Genomic DNA, 22,228 nt, shown 5'->3' on the forward strand with positions numbered 1-22,228 from the left:
GAATGATGATGATGTAGTAGTTTTACCAGCTGAAAAGGGGAATGCCATGGTTGTAGTAACGTGGGATGATTATGCCCTAAAAATGGATTTACAACTCAACAACCCGGCGTACAGGAGTCTATCTAGTGACCCCACAAAGAGGATTAAGCACAAGGAGTCCGTTGTCTAAAGATTTATATAAGAAACTTAATCCTGGTGCTGCCGCTCTTTCTGGGTTGTATGGTCTGCCGAAGTTGCATAAGGAAGGGGTTCCTCTATGCCCTATTGCTAGTAATTTGAGTGCACCCACTTATAACCTGGCGAAATATTTATCATCTGTTCTCAGTCCATATGTTGGCAAGTGTGAACACCATACCTCCAATTCAGTGGATTTTTTTGGGTGACTGAAATCTTTGAGGCTGGGTACTTCAGATCAGTGAGTTTTGACGTGCTATCTCTGTTTATACGAGTCCTTCTGGAAGAGTCCCTTAGTTTGATCAGTGGAAAACTGGATGATGAGTTGGTGAAGATTTGTCATGTGCTGACATCCACATATTTTTTATTTAATGGCAATATTTTTTAACAGAACGAAAGGGTGGCTATGGGCAGTCCTTTATCACCCATATTTGCCAGTTTATTTATGGAGGACTTCGAGGATATGGTACTGAGGATTTCGGCTTTGCAACCAACGTGCTTCTGGAGATGTGTGGATGATACCTTCTTCATCTGACCCCATGGACGTGATGCTCTTAAAAGAGTTTTAGACCACTTCACTTCAACTGTCTTCATCCCCACATTAAATTTACCATGAAGGTTGAAAGTGATGGAATGGTTCCATTTTCAGACATTATGGTTTACAAAAAACCAGATGGTACTTTGGATCATAGTGTTCACCAAAAGCTGATGCACACAGATCGGAATCTGCATTCTACCAGTGGTCATCCATCACACCAATGCAGTGGCATCCTTAGGACTTTGGTACGCAGAGCATATGCCATTTCTGACTAGGACAACTTAACCTAAGAACTTGCACATTTTATGGCTGTTTTTAAGGAAAATGGATACTCTGAGAAGCATATTCATCGGGCTATGGAGTATGGAGCATCACTGGAGGCGCATGAAGAGGAACATAGATAGGCGGCCCTTCTTACTTATGCTGGAGGGATATTGTTTAAGACTGGAAGAATTGTAAGGAATTTTAATATTAAGAGTGTGTCTCTTCCACCTTTTAAGATTAGGGAACTACTTGGCTGTGTGAAAGACGATTTGGGGCCTAGGAAACCCGGAGTATACAAAATTCCGTGTCAATGTGGGAATGCTTACATTGGCCGTTCGATTCACACAATTCATGACAGGTGTGTGGAACATTGCTGTCATATGAAGCTACACCAGACGGAAAAATCAGCAGTAGCAGCAAAACATTGCTTAAATGAGGGACACGGTATGAAATTTGATGAAACTGAGATAGTTGCCAACACTTCCGGTTTTTGGAACAGTGTCTATGAAGAGGCACTTGAAATTAGGTTGGCGGATAAGTTAATCAACAGATACATTGGGTTTACTCTTGGCAGGAAGTGGAATCCTGTACTATCCCACACAAAAAAAGAACGTTCTTCGGTGCGGCCCTGAGTGCAATATATCGCCGCCGCCAGAGTTCTACTAAGGGCGGCGCCACCTCCCCGTCTTGGGGGCAGCAACCGTGACGGGCAGTGCATGCGCCGTGTACTGTATGGTGGCCTATATAGGACGTTGTTTCGCAGCCTGGCATTAGTTCTCAGTGGGCCTCATCAGCAGAAGCAGCATTCTCCTGAAGACTGTGACCAGTTGGATCGTCGAAACATCGAACTGAGTTTATTTTAGGCTCCAGCAGCAAACCTGAAGAGACTTCCAAAAATTACAATGCTTAACCAATAAATTGAGATGGAAACAGAATACATTAGCAATGAAGTCCTAGAATCAGTTGACAAGTTTGCTTGTTCAGAACAGTGACTGGATGGACAGCACAGAACAAGCAAAGTACAATATCCTTGAAACTAAATACAGGTTTCAAAACCGTGTTTCTGATGTGTCTCAAAGCAAAAGCTTAGAATCAGCATGTCCTGCCAGTTTTGACTCATGAAAGCAAGACAGACTTAATGTGAAAACCATTAAATAAGTTGAAGATTGTCCAGTGAGCAATGGAGGAAAAGAAACACAAATTAGAAAACACACCAGAGTTGAAGATTTTATTATGGCTATTATGAAAATGCAAGGAAGGTAGATGGGCTGCAGCTGGGTAAATACACTCCTGGAAAACGAAAGCCGAACACCATTAATTCGTCGCCTCCGCAGGGGGAATTTTTGTTGCCACATTCTTGAGGACATATATAACATGATCACTCAGACAGAACCACACACGAGTATGTCAACAGAGCATGCACAATGTCAGTGCTAGTACTGTGTATACCCTCCTTTTGCAGCAATGTAGGCTGCAATTCTCCCATGGAGACAATCGTAGAGGTGCTGAATGTATTCTTGCAGAATGGACTGCCATTCAGTTTCCACCTGGTGCTCCAGCTGTGCCAGAGTTCATGCCATACATGCAGACCACGCAAGACAACATTTTGTCCAATCCCAAACATGCTAAATGGGGGACAGATCCGGAGATAGTGCTGGCCAGGGTAGTTTATGTACAACTTCAAGAGCATGTTGGGTGACATGGGACACATGTGGATGTGCCTTGTCCTGTTGGAGAATCCCATCACCTTGCCAGTCCATAAACAGTAGCATGATGGTTTGAATGTACCGTGCACTGTTCAACACTCCGTCAATCACAAGAGAGGTACAGCCACTGTAGGATATTGTTCCCCATATCCTGATGCCGAGTGATGGCCCTTTGTGCCTCTGTCATATACACACCCGATTTTAGCACTCACCTGCGCAATGCCACACATGCGTACGACCCTCATTGGCACAAAGGCAGAAGCAACTCCATCACTGAAGATGACATATCTCCATTCGTCCTTCGATAAACACCTATCGCAACACCACTGGAAGCTGGCTGAATGATCATGGGGTGTGAGTTGAAGATGCTCTGACAGTACACAGGACTGTAGCCCAGCTTCATGGAGATGGTTGCGAATGGTTCTCGATGATACCCCTGGAGCAACAGTGTCCGTAAGTTGTTGTGAAGTGACAGTGCAGTCCAATACGGCATTTTGTAGGATGTGATGGTCTTAGCGTGCAGCTGTGCATCGCCTCTGTCCAGACTCAGGTCGATGGGAATGTTCACCTTCTGCTGATCACTGGTGACAACATCGATGCACTGTGGAGAATTCATGACCCATGTGTTGCACAATTCTGGGATATGTCCGCCCAGCCTTCCACAGGCCCACTATACGCCCTCGTTCACACTCCGTCAATTGCACAAATGGTTCACGTACACACTGTTGTGGCATGCTAACAATGTTGTAGACAAAGCTCTGTATGCCATGGCAAACTGGCAGTGACCAACCACTGCGCAATTAGCAACATTCCACTGCTGATAACGCGGTTCCTGGTGTGTCCACAGCACTGCATGTTTGATCATTGCATGCACTGCCCTCTCGTAGTGTCCAGTGCAAATGTACCTCATTGCATGCTATCGTTTGGAAAAACCTCGTTTCGATAACATGAATAATTTATGAGATGTGATAATTGATATGACCACAATTTGCGATGGACAAGGATATGAATGGCCGCATCACACACAACAATCTGTCGGATATACGACTCAGTAATTCGAGAATGAAATAACATGTTCTGCTCTATGTTTTAAATGTAATTCTGATACCGTATCTACATTTCATTCACTGCAACCATATGACATGCTAAATGGGGGACAGATCCGGAGATAGTGCTGGCCAGGGTAGTTTATGTACAACTTCAAGAGCATGTTGGGTGACATGGGACACATGTGGATGTGCCTTGTCCTGTTGGAGAGTATGGCAGATAACTAAAAGAAATTCAGTTCTTAATTTAGTGTAAGATGTGCAAAAATCAAATGTTTTCACCTAAAAGTTTTCAAAAAGATTAGTTCACACTGGCCGGAACACCAGGCACCAGTATTTGGCAAGCAGTACAGACATAACAAAAAGGCGCCCTCAACACAGATTGCAGAGCAATTTTGTAGCAGCAGAAGATTTAACGTATTTGCCATGTGTTCTAATATAAGGTGTCCCCAACACCAAACATTCAAGCATCTCACTGGAGATGTCTTTTCTGTCCAGTCAGTGTACGTGACAATTTGCAGTTATGTGCTATTTCTTAAAAACTCTTATCCCTAAGTTTATGGCATTTAGATTAAGGGATAAGTTGTTTCTATTGTGGAAAAATAATCTAGTTATTGCCTAACTGGCATTAACGTGCAATGGTAGAACTACAGTGAATGCACAATACTGCACACATGTCGAAAACAAGTATAAAATGAAAGTTTGAATGTCCCTATGTGGAAAGAAAATCAATCATCATCAATGGAGAATAACGGAAGTTTAACAAAGACTAAAGCTGCTGAGATATTGGAATTCAAGTCAGCTGCCTTCATGCACCCCAGCACCTGAGAAAAGCTACATGAGAATTTAAGTGTTTGGTATGGCTAAGGGCAAAGTCACCAAAAAAAGGTACGACAGTGAATTAATATAATGACAAAACTTAGAGTTGCTGCAAATAATGATGAAGCATACTTATATGGGTAAAACGGAAAAACATTCTTTTAAATTAATGGATTCCTCAGAAGATCCATTTGCTTTTACACGTGTATTTTTCCACGCAAGAAAGGAAGATATAGGTCTCAATTTTACAACAGACACTACTTTCTAGAAACTTTTCTAAAGTTTTGCACCAGTGTCTTGACAATTTTTTTGATCTAAATAATTCTTTCTCAGTACCTACTAGATCACAGGAAGTCACTAGTACCTGTATGTACAGTCACCTGTGTCACGCAGGTAACAGTAAACCCCTATTTTCAGTGCAATTAAGTAGACCAAAGAGTCATCAATTGTGAACAAGACAATGTGGCTTGTGTAGAATACTGGATCCATGAACACTTTACAGGCCATTTCAAGCTTAATCCACATTTACTCTAAGTCCAAAAACACGTTTCTGTTCATACCATTGTTTCTGAACAGGTCTGCAACATGTTTATCATCGTCTCCCCATCCATCCTAGTGACAAAACATTTCTGTATGTTAATTCACACTGACTGCAACAATGAAGCTGCCAATATTTTACATAGTGTACTTAATTGTGTACAGCAAAGAAAGACATTGCCATCAGGTTGAATGAAAACATACATGGTATGAATGATATGCTGTGTATGCTAAATGTGGAAGAAGGTCCCGCTTCTAGTAACTTTGATGTTGCCACCCAATTTTGTAACTATAGTTTATTTGATGGAGCCTTTTGTTAAAAAAAATTCAGAAAAGCAATTCCTGTGAAGCAGTTTGCTGTTATTCTTCAGTTTTTGGCAATGAGAGATTCATTTCAATGCACTGCACATTTATTTCATACACTCATTCTCAGGAAAGAAGCTGTTCCCAGAAGGACGAGGTGGACTGTGTGCAGATGGTTCCACACATATGAAATGATAACACTTTCAACTTTGAGGGCCCAACATGTACTATGCTACGGTGCCACAAAGTGTACTTGCTAAACCGGCATTGGACACCCATTATTGTGACTGGAAGGGTCCAGATGCCATGGTATGGAATTGTCAAGGTATCAGATTTTCCCCTGTAATACTCCATCCCATGCCGCTTGCACCTGATCAAGCAGATCCCACAGAGGTGAGGGTCTTGATGACATGCTTCACGGAACCTACACATTGTTATCTGGGTAGCAACCATGTTATGTGGCTGGCCGTAGCAGTGTATCCATAGCTGCACAGCATGCTCAGGAGGTAGCAGCGGTATGAGGATAACAGTTGTCTGGTAGAAATAGGGCATAAGTGTATTCACGAAAAGCAGAACTACCAATTGCAGGACATCATTCATGTACCGTGCAGCTGTCACCGAGCCCATGAGGAATACTAACAGTGAATAAGCACCATAGGATATCACCATCACATCAGTCTGGTGGGACATGTAATGGGGGACTACAAACTACTCTTTGTGGCACTCTGAAAAGCCCAATGTTCATCGTTGCCAACAGCAGGTGAGTCGGGTGTGACACTGAGTGTCAGGCATCGTAATGGCCAGTGTGCAGTGCGCCACTTGTCAAGCTACCACCTGCCAACAGTACTAACACTTGCAGTATGTTGTATAGACGGAAGACCACCCCACTGACTTGCCCTTATTGTTGTGGTTGGATCTGCTCAAATGCAGCGGATAATTCTGTGGTGCTCATTCCTTGTGGTTGTTGGGCATCTAGATCCTACATGTCCAGCACAAATGATTTCTTGTATCCAATGCCACCAACAATGGGCACTGGTGGTGTCCGCACGACTCGCGTAGTGTCCAGTATGATGATAGGACCACCCAACCTCTCATGGGGCCACAATGTGGCCCCTCTCCAACACTTCCAGCTGGGCACCTGATCAACAAACATTGCACATGTGCAAAGTGCATGCACGTCCAGGTGATGCACCCTACTTCATACTTGCCAGCACAGCTCTTTGGGGCACTTTTATATCAATTGATGGGCTTGAAATCGTGGCCCAACCGTGCTCCTTGAGTGAGCAGCCAACTGTGCAAACCAATAATTAGCATAGCTGATGATGTACAACATAACCACCCTGTTTGCAGTGTACCGGTCAGGTTCTTCTGGGTGCAGCTGTTTATGACAATGAGTATTTCAAAACAAGCTATATATCTTACAGTTCTTGCAGTTTGTGAGCTTTCGGTTAGGAATTACGCAAAAGCATTCCAATTATGTACATAACATGGAAGTATATGAAGATTACAGAAAAAGGACATGCTTTGTCCACTTTTTTCCCCAAACTGAGTTGTGTATGCTATGAAATTTAGGATTCCGTGTCACCCACAGAGATCATCATTAGATAATGACTGCTAACTACAAATTATAGCTCTTTAGCATTCCAAGGAGAAAGCAACAGATCTGCATGCTGTCCTTTTGGAGCAACTGAGAGGACTACGGCTACCCCGAAACTATACAACCATCTCCACATGATGAGGTTGGCCACTATGCATCAATTACAGATAATAGTGAGCACCCCCCTCTCCATCCCCACCAGCACTTTGGTGGATGAAGAAAGTGGGCAAGTGAACACCTAAAACATAGCCTGCATCATTTGTTCTCTTCATTCTCATGTACAAGATTTGTCTGATACCTTAATATCACCTTAGGTGTGTGTGGAGGGGACAGGTATCACCACAAATCTCAGGAAAGCAGTCTCTCATATTCAGTATGGTGGTGAGTCAGTCACATTCTGGGTCTAAATTATGTACAGATTTCTGACCAGGGTTGCCAAAAGTTTCCTGAAGTGAAATTCCATGACATTTCCCTGATTTCCAGACAAATTTTAGCGTATTTCCCTGACAAATTTTGAGATTTCAACTGTACGCACAGACATAAGTTGACAAAAAAATGTAAGGACTTCTGTATTTCTAAATGTGTGAGCAAAAGTCATAAGTGTTAACATCAACATCTTTTGTAATTAACTGTTTTTAGATGGAGAAAGCAAGCCAAATGGTATATATGCTTCATTAAGACAACAGATATTTTATTTCAATAAAATGAAACATTTGGTGACAAAAATACACATTTCTTTGGAGTTGCAAGACAGATTTAAAATACCTTCACTGATTTCAGATATAACCCCAGAAAAAGTAGGCCTCGTGAGAGAAGTGTATAAGGCAGGGAAGAGTTGTGTAAACCAACACTATAGGTTACCACCAACAAAACGTTGGTTCTGCTATGTTCATTATTGTCAGTTATTACCCACTGTGTTATGTCTTATTTTACAAGTACTGTGTGGTTTTTCCTTCAAGAAATACTTGACTACATAGTGTACAAACTGCCAGCGACTGCCACAATTTTTTTCCTTCTTATGGTCCATACTCTCTAATATGTAAACTACTTTTGAAGTGCCAAAATGTACTAGAATAAATAAAATGTCTACACAACACCGCACTGTACAATTTACTAGCAGTCAGACAGTCACAATTACTGAAGTCCATTGCCTGTGGCCTCTGGACTGCCGAGGAGCACTGCAGTCCTTGGTCCACAGATAAACCACGAAAATCCGCTGCATTATGCCACACACAAACAGATCTGGCTTGCAGGCAGATCAGTGAGACTAGATCTGACGGGCAGGGCCTGCACATTAGTGGGAAATGATGGGCTTCAGATCAGCAGGCCCGATCCGTTAGATATACTCATAGAAATGGCCTGCGGTTTAGGCCTATCATGGAAGTCCACTCATGTGGCCAGCTATTCTCACGTGTCGCAGACACCATGTCGATGAAATGAGACTGCGATGATCAATCCACGCACAGATAAGTTGCACGAATATTCTGAAAATCAATATTAATGAGGATAGGTAGCAACCCACTGCAAAGAGGATTGCTGAGCTGCAGGCAGGCACAAAGAAAAGGCAATCACACTCAACTAAATTTTTAGCCATAGCCTTTGTCATAAAACCAGCACGCACACATTCACACAGTCACTCAGACACAAATGTGCACACCATCTCTCGCCACTGTGCCAACGATCTCTAAGAATCGGATTCAAACAAACCACTCCTCGCGCCTCTCTGCCTCTTGTCGGCAGCTGCTCGGCCAGCAGCAAGAAGTGGTGGCAGCACTGACTGCAAGCTGAGGGGAGTGGCAGGAAGAGGAGAATCAGTAGGAACGAGGGCATAGGGAAGCAACGCACGCATTCAGTTGCGCCCAGCCAGCGAAAATGCGTAACATCTCAGTAAACAAACCATTTCGTCCACTGAGACAAAACATTTTTTAGTCCCCCCCCCCCCCCCAAATTTCCCCGATTTCCCGGACAGATTTGAAATTTCCTGATCCCTGATTTCCAGAACTTGCGGCAACCCTGTCACACTTCACGTCACTGCCAAGGGTTATTGGAGGCCTGTGCCATATTGAGATAGTAACCACCAACCTGCTGTCTAGTCTTACATTCAAGATCTAACCAACAGGTTTGCTTTCAAGACTGCAGTGCATGAGCACATTTTGCTAACTTCATTAACACCTTCCTTCAGGAGGCAGCAATCAACCAAATGGAATGGCTTACAGAACCTGCTGACATTACCTCAATTAAACATGTCTCAGACCAAACTTGCAATGCAGAGTTGCAGAAATCCTAATCACACACCAGATTAAGACAGAGCTACACTATCAATGAGTGGGGGTAAACTGAAGTGTCTGATTCCACCTGTCTGGTTTGACCCATGATGTATGGGTGTTGTGTGTGACGTCATTGCGGCGTGGAGATGGTTGTGTTTGATGGCGTCCTGTGTGTGTGTGTGTGTGTGTGTGTGTGTGTGTGTGTGTGATGGCCGGCCAAAATTTGTTGGTGGTAAGTAATTTTTTTGTCTACTTTTCTCTAGATGTAATGTTTTGTGTATTGAATGCATTTTAATTTACGTAGGGATGTTTGAGTTTTTAATTTTTGAGGTGTTGTGGTTTTGATTTTGTTTTTGTAGTTGTAGGTGTTGGCTCTTTTGTGTCAGTAGTTATAGTTGACCTATACAGGTTAAGGGAAATTACCTATTCCTATTTTCGTATGTTGGTATTGTCAGCTGAGGTCAAAGCATATGGGTGGAATTGGACACCTCCCTATTCCAACGAGTGGGACAAATGTGTGTAGCAGCGAGCTCTGCCACACTGTAGACAGCATGTCTAGGAGTATCCAGGCATATTACAATGAACCGTGTAAAGTAACACTGTTAAATTTTACCCTTGGTAGATTTTGATTTCACAGATATGCAATTTCACTCTGACTGCAGCTTTGTTTACACCCTAAAACAGTTAACTTTTTCAGTTTAATAAAACTTTTCGTTTTTTCCCACTCCCTCTGCATATAAGCAGTCACATGGCCACAGATATGCTAGTGGTGCAAATTATTTTTGAACAATTTATTTCTCAGTACACCAACAATATGGCACTTCCCACATTTTTTTGCTCTTTAATCTTATTTGAAGAAAACCACTTTCCAAGCAACAGTACCATACCATTTGTATTCTATTAGAAAGACGAGAAATTTCAGGTGTTTAAATATTTTTACATATACTCCCAACTCTACATTTTTCATTATAGAGCCCTAAAAATTCTGCCAATGATAAAATGAAGAATTTTACAACATTCCACATAAAAAACCTGTTTGCTTTTCTGATAGTTTGCAAGACGTGGATAAATGTGTCTTGCTTTATTTTTGTGAGGTCTTCATTGATGATTTAACAGTTCTGTTCATTCGTATTTAAGTGTTCTAGAGTGCTAAAGGCAAAGTCACCAGTGCCCACAACAGTTCAAATAACACTACACCATGCTGACAAAGCAATGCCAATAATATAGGAAAGTCTTTAATCAAGACATAATATGTGACCGTGCATATGCGGAGATAAAGGCAATGCGAAATTCTGAGAAATAGCACTAAAGTAGACCACTTGGTAACCAGAACTGTAAGAAAGGGATGGTATTAAATCGAAGGTTGTTTTAACCAGGTGACATGACTTAAGCAACACACAAAACTTTCTTTAAATTCATCTTGCTCTCAAAAAGGCATAAACAAGGTGTTAGCCCTTTTCTTAGTACAAAATTATTTCACTAAGCACAATTCCAGCCTCAATGCATTCACACTTCATTGGTATTACGAGAATCACCTGATGCACCATTAGAAACCACAAAGGAGAAAGAAAACTGTTAAACATAAAAAATGGAACAGTACAAATACCTTTACATTCAAAAACATGCACAAGCAGAATTTAAAACCAACTCACTTCTCTGCGAGTACAGCCGCATCAAGTTCATCTACCATTGCATCTTCATCAACCCAGTTGAATGGTGTTTTGGGTTCCTCGATCTTCATATGGCCATACTCTTTGTCAGGTGGATGAAGTGTTGCTATTATATTCATTTCATCCCATTTTGTCTCTTTCTGTTTCCTATGAAAACAAAACAGTAGCAAGAAAATGCAAACATCTAGGGAAACAACTTAGTTTAAATGTATGTAGTCAACTGGTTCTAATACAATACATTAAGATATTGTGGTACCTAGTCTCTTTATGCAGATTTGGTTTTCATTAACTTACAAAACTTAATGATTCAAGATTACTTCAATGCCTGCTGAAGAATATACATCTGAATGACACTTACGCGAAGTAAAGAATCAATAGTATTACTTGAAATCTCTCTTTTCACACACTGCATTAGCACTGAAGGAAAGTTCTCTGATGGAATCATATTCTCAAAGCATGTCAGATTGGAGCAACAATCAGTAATTACTCTTGATGTAGAAATATGAAGTTCTGGAATTCATAAATTCGCAATGTACTAAACTAACTTTGAAATAATTAATGGACTGCCAGGTTTATATATATACCAAACTGTTCGGTACTTCAGCCCTGTGTTTGCTAGCAATGTACACATTGCCTGGTACTTCTAGAATTCCATTCATATCACTAATTTATTTACTCATTATGACTGTACCTGCTCAGTGCTTCAAAAGTTACAAAATCTGATGCAAAAAATCATTAAAGCTAGCTGCAATTGTTATGTCTTGCATAATGCAGCAAAACACTGCATGAAATTATTATCTTTCAATACTGAAAGTCTTGTGCCAAATGTTTTCCATGAATTTTGCTATCAATGCTGAAACAGTTGAGGTGTTTAAAAAATGCTTTGCTTTTGTTATACTTAGGTGGGCAACTTTACTGCCAGCCGTGGAAATGCTTTTGCTTGGGTGGAAAGTGATCAAAATACATTTTCACCAAAGGGGGTGAGAATGAGTGCAATTAGCTGATTTGGTCTTTTGTTAGTAATGAAGAAAGTGGATTACCAAAGTGCTACATTTATTTTGTACACGATTTATGAAATGAAGTCCACAAATGCATCAAAAGTCTGGAATCAGAATAGTACATAAATCCTGTAGAATTATGTAATATTTTCGTCACATTAGAAGAGGATATTGAATTATGCAGGAGCAATTGTTTCTTTGGAGCAAACGCGAACCAAGAAATATGTTAAAATCAAATGAAACTGAGGAAAATAAATTCAAGAACCCAGCTCTCATAGCTTACAAAAAAGCTGAAGGTTATCTTAAAAAGTGGTTTGACAAAAAAAAAAAAAAAAAAAAAAAAAAAAAAAAAAAGATTTTGCCAAAAAGACAAATGTATTGGAGGCTGTAAATAGCAACAATAACTGAAATTTTTATGGCTTCTTAGTGTTTTACTGTAGTCACCCTCAGAACTCTGATTAGCATATTCTTTCACCTTGCAATGTTTGATATGTTCGTCAATTTAATCTGGCAACCCTAATGTGAGGAGACACCAGTATTATCATGAAGACTCACTTGTTGGTCAAGTGATCAACAAGCTTAAATTTATTTGTACAACATAACACCTTTCACTGCAACTTTTACATGAATTCTTTACAAAATATTTGTAGCATCTGTACTGCAATACAACTCGGCAGTAAATCTGAAATTTGGAACAACACGACACCTAATACATATATAGAAGGACAGCTGAATTTGGAAATATTAAAATAATGAGATTTGTACTTTATATTTCAAAAACACCATGAACTTGTTTTCAGGATACAAATTATGGATATCATTGCACCCCTATCTATTGCTTCCACAAATAAATTAGAATGACATAACACCTTTCACAGTAGCATCTAAGAAGTCACCCCTCCCCCTCAAGTCAGTGGAAATAAGAACTGGCCTTTACATGCTACAGAGTACACGCATAGATGTAAAACTCACTCAGTGATTGGACACAATTCATTACCCACTCAACTTTCTCATACAATACTCTGCTAACACCATTTTCTGAAGAGAGAAAAGTAACAGCTGCATGTAGTGCACTCAACTGGCATGCATGAATAAACTAATCATATTCATAAAATTCAACAATGTTAGAAAATCATTCTAAGTAAAGAACAGCGACATACAACTAGAGCTAACTAACAAATTCAGGAAAGCAACAGACTGTCGTCACTAGTATAGTATTGTTAACTTTAAATCACAACTAATGAAACAACAAAATATGAAAAACAAAACTAATATTTACAGTAATGTTCATTTCCGTTAATGAGGAAATCATAGACTTCTTGATAATTCAGTTGAAAAATGTGTTAACCAGAATAATATCTTGGCTTGAAGACTACTGCAGTTATGGAACCGTTGCACACACGCACACGCACACACACACACACACACACACACACACACACACACACACACACACACACACACACCCCTTGATACCTCGCAATTGATTAAAAAGACAAGAATGTAACAGACCAACTATTTTAATAGTTGCAAAGCAATAACAAACATGGAAGAAGCAAAGTTTTCCACGTCCAGCTACTGAACTAACAAAGTGTACTAAACATGTATTTAATACAAATTTCCAATAAAACAGCGAAAACAAAACGAGTAAGAAAACAACTACACCGAACTAACCAATGTTTAATGTAGTACACAATACATGCCACGAGCATTGTTTTTTTAAACACAATGTGTATTGAAAACCAACAGTTCAGTTCACGACTGAACTCCCAGCGTAACTAAACACTGAAAGTTGTTAATGATACGCAATGTACAATGACCGGCGTCTTTTCATGACATTGCATACTACGCCCAAAACCTATGCGTTAACCTCTACGTTGCTCCATTACATTCATTGCTTTTATTATGAGCACTGAAAGTTAATTATTTCGTATTTCAGAGAAATGTATGCAATGTTTTAAATCCTTGATGCTCTAGTGAGTCACGGGAAAAAAAGTCACAGCAAAAATTTTGGGCGAATGAAAATCTACGACTTACGACGAAACAGGAAAGTACAAACTATCAACATATTCTTGTCTACATCGCTGCAGGCTTCTTTAGAAGTCAAAAGGCAGAATATGACAACATCGAAAAAAGTATTAGATTTTCGAAACTCACGTACACACCAACATAAAAATCTATACATTTGGAAGCACCATTGTGTAATATTTCTTTCATAAAATTTCACTACGAAATTCTGCCATAAACTAAAGAAGCAAAGTTACCTCTTCGGTGCATCCGGCTTCTCAAAACTTGAAGAGGTTTTCAGAATACCCTTCGATGGTCGTTTTCCCAAATTTTCAGCCATCGTTCACTATACCGATAATTTTGCCTGCGATGCTTTGACATTCAATTCAAAGATAAACAATATACTTTGGCGCATAGCTGCGATTGTCGATAGTGTGGTCTATATAATAACAATCGCAGTTTCCACAGTGGTTGCATTGCGTGCTTCTCTGCGGAAATTTTTGTACTGTTTATGAGAATTAAATGAACGAGAATTTCCCTAGTTTTCTCTTTGCATCACTTTATCACTAACAATTTTGTCTAATGTTCTCAATAAGAATGATCCTCAGTAGCTTAAAAAGAAAAAAATGTGAAAGACAGACTATGGGATACTGGGTATTGACGGGTTTATTAATCAGTTCTTTATTTCTTATCAAGCACCACCCATTGCAAAATTTTTGTTACGAAAAATGTGAATGGAGTTCCTTGGTAAATCGTGAGTGCTGAATTCGAAAACGAAATTAACTTTGGCTGTACGGTTCAAGTTCCTTCCTGACGCGCTACTCCATCTATCGAAATATTTGAAAATGCTCCAAATTACTTACTCTTCTGTGGCTTAACTCAGATGTTCAGCAGATTTAATGGTTAAAAATAATATAAATATGTTCAAGGAATTACCACACATGGCTCTCAGTTCAGAAATCTACTTCAGGGAAATAAACATAATTAAATTCTCTCATGTTGACAGATGAGAAGGAGCGATCCGTTTTACGCGATGAAAAGCTCTCTATAACCAAGATCACTTAAATACTTCTTTGTTTTCGACAACGGGTTTTGACAAACTTTGCTGTCATCTTCTGGCCTTCAAAAATTTCTGTTACAAAACGTGTTCATTGTGAGTTGGAACCTTGTGACAAGTTACCATACTACTGGATAAAACGTAGCACATTATACAAATATTTGTCAGAAATAAAACATTTACAATGAGAAAGCATCTTGCGCACATGACGATGTCTGCATATGTAGCTCTCACAGTCGATATCGAATCTTAAAAGTCAAAGTATACAGCAACATTCACATTAGCACATCTGTTTACGTTAGCTTTACATGTTGTATTTCAAAGACTCGTCAATGATCTGTGAGCGTTACATATACAGACATGCCCATTGCGCGAGTTGCTTTTTGATCGCAAATGTTTCATTTCTGACAATCATTTGTACAGTGTGCTACATTTTATCTACTAAAATCACAAACTGGCATGAGACTTCAACTCACAATGAAAATGTAGTGTAACAAAACTTTTTGAAAACCAGAAGATGACAGCGAAGTGTGTCGAAACTGGTTGTTGAAAATAAAGAAGTATGTATGTGATCTTGACTACAGAACATTTTTTATCAAGAAATAACGGTGGTTTGACAGCACTGCTGATGAGTCATGCTTGAAGACTTAGAATCAAGCTGGGTTTCGAACTGCAAGAAAATTGACTTCACTTAAGTGACGCCACTTTTAGTCATGTTACACAAACTAAAGTCGCTTTAACTTTGTGATGCCACTTTTCTGCCTCCATCGCCGATTAGTGCCATGTCAAATATCTTTGTCAAACAAATATGACGAATATTGGATCATATCTTTGATTAAATTTTTGTCAGAGAAATATGACAGTGTAATACTAGCCTTAGCGACTTTCGACTGCCAGCTTATGGCTGAATTTCGAAGCACCATCGCTATGTTTTGGTTTATGTGTCAATAATTTAGCTAATTAAAATGTCTAAGAAGACGTCAGTAACAACAATTGTACAGTTTATTGTGTTGTATGAGGGTTGATCTTGTTTGCAGAAACTCTGAAATCAGTGCTAGAAATGCAGGATTTTGAGTATTGATGGAAACTGTGGATGGAATCGGGGAACGCTTTTCCAGTAGTGATTTACTTATTGCAAAAGATAAAATAGGGAATCACAATACCTATGTCTGTGGACATGACAAAGTAGTATAATCTTATAAGAGTGGTGCATCTGCAGGTCCAGCTGGCACCAGACGATATTAATTTCTGAAAAATATTTAGCAAATATATAGTAATAAACAAAATATGTTGTATTAAAATACTTGTCACTTCCTTTTATGCATGGTTACAAAATATTTCATACATTTAATTGAAAATGCAAGTGAGATAGTTTGTGGAAGTTGAATTTAAATAATTTTAATACTGTACTTCGTCAATACAAAAGAAATTGATCATTTTATGCTGCAAGGTAAGCACACAGCTATAATGACAGTAAAATGATGTAGCATAAGATTTCACTCTGTGTGAGAGCACCAAGGAACTCCAACAACATGAAGTCTGTGTTTTTATTCCAAATTATATGTGGCTAATCTACGACAACATGGCGTGTATTTTAAAAGAAATACAATGTCATCTTTCTGTATTCCTGGTTTCATGTAGATCAAGGTTTTGTCACTGCAGTTATACATAAAAAAGTGTTTATTTATGTCGTGAAAGTACCGCTATATGGTACTTCTGTTATCTGATGCAGGCATAAGATTCTTGTGTAAGTAAGTTTTATTGAGTAGTTAATGAAAGGTGATTTATAGCTGCACAGTAACTCACCTAATTCTATAAGTGATGAGAAGTAATGAAATATTGGCAGTATATTCGGATTCAACTACTGGCAACATAAGTGCACTTAAACACCTGTTCAGCGAATTTTAGAAAGGAAGTAACAAGGTCTCTGGTGGTGGTATAATTTCAGCTTGAAAGCCGCTTTTAATATAGGACCATGAATATACCATCACCACCTAGATTGCAATGTCTTTTTGTGCACTTTTAGAAAACACAGTTCCAATATTCAGCCTAGAGTAGCTTTAATATTTCGTCTTGGTTAAGTAATGTCGATTGCAAAAGAGAAAATATTAGCTTCCAAATGAGCTTTAAGGGCTCAGCATCCAACTTTTGGGAATGTGGTATATACTGGAGAGCTGCCAGGTAGTAGCCAGATGTCAAATTTGAAGTGACACTTGTAGTTTCACTCGAGCAAGCACTGCATCTGTAATGTCCATATCATGCTTTCTTAATAGACCTTAATAGTACTTAAAATTTACTTTTGTAAGGTGGTTTGCGAATCGATTTTCGCTTATGACTGCTACTTCATTTATAAATGTGTGTATACCCCTGTGTTATTCCTGTGCAACAAAACCCACTTCCAGATCCCACATTTATACTTCCTCTTCTACTTGTTGGATTCTGGGCTTGATTGTAATGCCATAACCTGAACGACAAAACCAATGTCTGTTCAAACAATCTTTCACTGTATTGGAAAAGGTGTCACAGGAATTTTGACAGAAGCATGTAGAAACATCAGCACATGACATCACTGGTGTATCAGTTGTCGTACAACTTGCTGTGGCTTCACTTTAGTTGCATATTGAAACTCGTCTTCACATTGTGTATGTTGCCACTTACGACTCAGCATTGAAAGTTCTGGAAAGTGTTGGAAATGACTCTTCATGAAGGTTTGTTGTTTATGCTTTAATTCAGAAGAAAGCTGATTATATCTTTGTAAATAGCGCACATTCTTTCTGTAACGTATATCTGTGGCGAGTTAACTTTGAAATCACAAAAATGGAAACTTGATCCTCTTTTAAAGATGCATTACGAAATTTTTGTGACTTTTGCCCAACAAAAAATATGGAATCGCATTGAAAACAAGGGAAACTGTACAAAATCCTAATTTAACGAATACTACAATGCCTATATAGCAGAGTAAAGAACTGTGATAGCAGTGTGTCCTCAGAATGTGGCAGCCAGTGAAGATGAATATGGTGATGAACTCAAAGAAGACAGTGAAGGAGATATGCATCCCGATCCAACATTCCAAGGCCACTGTGAATCAAATGAGCCACACTTTTTGTCTCAAGGGGATCTCAGCGATCTTATTTTTGACTTAAACTGGATAAAGCAACAGGCTGAGATTTTACCTTTGTGGCTACAAGGATTGAATCGTCATCTCTGCGAATTAAAGTGAGTGTTTATTATGACTATCGTGCTGTTTTTTGTGAATATTTCTGCAATGAAAGTGAGATGGTTTTTTGTAATGATATTAAGTCCATTATGGAGACTCTTGCTCATGATTTCTGCGAAAATGAATAACACTTGTTCACATATTTGAGTGAAACTGGTCTGTAAACAGTACTTCTTCACAATATCACAATGGTAACAAATTTCCTTCTTTTATAAAATAAACAACTCGCTTCAGTTGGCAGCAACTGAAGTGAACTTTTTATTCTATAAATATGTTTCTCGGATGTTACTGATCAAGAATTTCATTCTGTTACTGTTTCTCATATGGTTAATCTGAAGGAGACATATGAGAACTTCAAACTGCAGCTCACTCTTATCTAGTATTATGAATACAAATGGGATAAATGTGGAGATATAGGTAACTGCGATTCCTCCTGGTATGCAGCTGTGGTACAGAAAGCACTGCTGCTTTCAGTGTGATTGTGACAGCAAAGACAGAAAAAAACTTACTATTATTTAAAAAAACGGCCTGCTCAGAAGGAATTACTGCCTGGGAAGATGGTTGTGCTAAACTAATTTGGTAGCAAATCCGAAGAAATTCTGGTCGTATGTAAAGTACACAAGCAGCAAGACGCAGTCAATACCTTCGCTGCGCAATGCCGATGGTACTGTTACCGACGACTGTGCCGCTAAAGCGGAGTTATTGAACGCAGTTTTCCGAAATTCCTTCACCAGGGAAGATGAATCGAATATTCCAGAATTTGAAACACGAACAGCTGCTAGCATGAGCTTCTTAGAAATAGATACCTTAGGGGTTGCGAAGCAACTCAAATCGCTTGATGCGGGCAAGTCTTCAGGTCCAGATTATATACCGATTAGGTTCCTTTCAGATTACGCTGATACAATAGCTCCCTACTTAGCAATCATATACAACCGCTCGCTCACCGATAGATCTGTACCTACAGATTGGAAAATTGCGCAGGTCGCACCAGTGTTTAAGAAGGGTAGTAGGAGTAATCCATCGAACTACAGACCTATATCATTGACGTCGGTTTGCAGTAGGGTTTTGGAGCATATACTGTATTCAAACATTATGAATCACCTCGAAGGGAACAATCTATTGATACGTAAGCAGCATGGTTTCGGAAAACATCGTTCTTGTGCAACACAGCTAGCTCTTTATTCACACGAAGTAATGGCTGCTATCGACAGGGGATCTCAAGTTGATTCCGTATTTCTAGATTTCCGGAAAGCTTTTGACATCGTTCCTCACAAGCGACTTCTAATCAAGCTGTGGGCCTATGGGGTATCGTCTCAGTTGTGGGACTGGATTCATGATTTCCTGGCAGGAAGGTCGCAGTTCGTAGTAATAGACGGCAAATCATCGAGTAAAACTGAAGTGATATCAGGTGTTCCCCAGGGAAGCGTCCTGGGACCTCTGCTGTTCCTGTTGTATATAAATGACCTGGGTAACAATCTCTTAGGTTGTTCGCAGATGATGCTGTAATTTACCTTCTAGTAAGGTCATCCGAAGACCAGCATCAGTTGCAAAGTGATTTAGAAAAGATTGCTGTATGGTGTGGCAGGTGGCAGTTGACGCTAAATAACGAAAAGTGTGAGGTGATCCACATGAGTTCCAAAAGAAATCCCTTGGAATTCGATTATTCGATAAATAGTACAATTCTCAAGGCTGTCAATTCAACTAAGTACGTGGGTGTTAAAATTACGAACAACTTCAGTTGGAAAGACCACATAGATAATATTGTGGGGAAGGCAAGCCAAAGGTTGCGTTTCATTGGTAGGACACTTAGAAGATGCAACAAGTCCACTAAAGAGACAGCTTACACTACACTCGTTCGCCCTCTGTTAGAATATTGCTGCGCGGTGTGGGATCCTTACCAGGTGGGATTGACGAAGGACATCGAAAGGGTGCAAAAAATGGCAGCTCGTTTTGTATTATCACGTAGTAGGGGAGAGAGTGTGGCAGATATGATACGCGAATTGGGATGGAAGTCATTACAGCAAAGACGTTTTTCGTCGCAGCGAGATCTATTTACGAAATTTCAGTCACCAACTTTCTCTTCCGAATGCGAATATATTTTGTCGAGCCCAACCTACATAGGTAGGAATGATCATCAAAATAAAATAAGAGAAATCAGAGCTCGAACAGAAAGGTTTAGGTGTTTATTTTTCCCACGCGCTGTTCGGGAGTGGAATGGTAGAGAGATAGTATGATTGTGGTTCGATGAACCCTCTGCCAAGCACTTAAATGTGAATTGCAGAGTAGTCATGTAGATGTAGATGTAGATGTAGAACACATCTCTAGTTAACCCCAAAAACGTGTGTCTGCCTGCACTGCACATTGAAATGAGCTCATCAGAAACTTTGTGGAAGCTATGGATAAACCTATACATAAATTCAGGTATTTGTGAGAGAGGTTGTCAAGGATCAGTGAAGTAAAAATGAGGGAAGGATATTGATTGGTTTACAAATTACGTAATTAATGCCTGATGAATACTTTCTCACATTGTTGAGTGATACTTAAATATGAGAAGTTCTTAGGTAACCATTGGGGAAGAGAACTATAGTCACATTGCACTAGAAATAATTTCTTGAATGATCAATTTGTGTTCTCCCAGATAACCTCGGTACACTGGTGATGAACATGGATAATGATTCCACTAGGACAGTTCTCAAATGGAAAAGTATTGTGAAGGCAAATCGTGTAGGGCAATGTTGTCCAACTACTGCTGGTCCTTATGAAGCAACGTTACTGAAGCAAAATATCACAGAAAATTGGGAAGGAAATATTTATAGGTACATTTATTTATTTTTCTTTAATCTAATGCAATTAATTTCTTTGAGTCCTTTGTACAATGACACATTTGTTTGCCGTTTATATTTGAGAGTCAGTACATACACACACACACACACACACACACACACACACACACACACACACACACACACACACACACACATATATATATATATATATATATATATATATATATATATATATATATATATGTGTGTGTGTGTGTGTGTGTGTGTGTGTGTGTGTGTAATATATAGGCTGCTATAAGGTTATAGAAAAACCAGTGTTACATGAAAACTGAGGCCTCTACAGAAGTTGTGGTATCAGATATGTATTTAGGGACAAATTACCTTCCAGAAACAGTGTATATTGTTCTAGTAACAGATAATAAGAGTTATTTGTTGACCAATGTAATTGCTCTGCAGTATAGAACGAAGCAACGACCACAGTTTAACATCCTCTCAAGAAAAAGGCCATTAGAGACAGAGCATAAGCTCAGATTAGGAAAGGATTTGGAAGGAAATCAGTTGTGCCACTATTAAAGGAACCATTCTAGCATCCAACCCAAGCGATTTAGAGAAATCATTGAATACTTAAATATAGATAGCTGGGCAGGGATTTGAACCATTATCCTTCTGAATGCAGGTCCAATGTGCTAACCACTACACCAACTCGAGCAGTAGCATAGAAAGAGTTGCCAGAGGAAAGCAACTCTAAAATATATTTTTAAAAATTCTTCTGCTGTTTCTCTGGCACTTTATATGTATGAGTGAAAAATCTCTACAGCTATACCTTTTACATTGTAGTAGTCTGGCTTGAACACTGCTATTTAGTCATTCAAGAATAGCAGGATGGCCACCTAGAGTCAGGATGTCAAGAATGGGTGACCTCAGAGAATGGGTAATGCCAGGTCCAGGTTACAGCAAAGCCAGAAAATAAACAGCAGTTGTTGGCCACACATTCTATACAACAGAGTAAGCTAGTGGCTATGGTGAGGAAGCACTGATGTAGTGATATGCATCGAATGCCATGTTGGCAGCATCTCACAGGGTGGCTTTGCTGAAGTAGGTGATGATAATACTACTCAGCAGTGGATAGGCAGCCCTGGGGACAGCTAGCTGGAATCGATGTGGCCAAATCCATGATCTACGCAGTCAATGGAGTGCTAGAAGCTGGTGTGTGCTGAACAGAACCTCTGGGTTAGTCCCAGT

The 22,228-nt window shown here is 39.5% G+C and overlaps 1 protein-coding gene across 1 annotated transcript in view; it reads right to left on the reverse strand.

Annotated features, from left to right (window-relative positions):
* The window catches only part of LOC124721802 (protein phosphatase inhibitor 2-like), a 31,040-nt gene extending 16,723 nt beyond the window's left edge, over nucleotides 1-14,317 (reverse strand). Inside the window, exons 1-2 of the mRNA XM_047246923.1 lie at nucleotides 14,184-14,317; nucleotides 10,904-11,068 (exon numbers count right to left, since the gene is read on the reverse strand). Of these exons, the coding sequence (XP_047102879.1) occupies nucleotides 10,904-11,068; nucleotides 14,184-14,266 (248 nt within the window). The 5' untranslated portion in view covers nucleotides 14,267-14,317. The remainder of the gene's footprint in view (nucleotides 1-10,903; nucleotides 11,069-14,183) is intronic.
* Nucleotides 14,318-22,228: the final 7,911 nt, after the last annotated feature.

Source organism: Schistocerca piceifrons, chromosome X (assembly GCF_021461385.2).
Source record: "Schistocerca piceifrons isolate TAMUIC-IGC-003096 chromosome X, iqSchPice1.1, whole genome shotgun sequence".
Taxonomy (NCBI): domain Eukaryota; kingdom Metazoa; phylum Arthropoda; class Insecta; order Orthoptera; family Acrididae; genus Schistocerca; species Schistocerca piceifrons.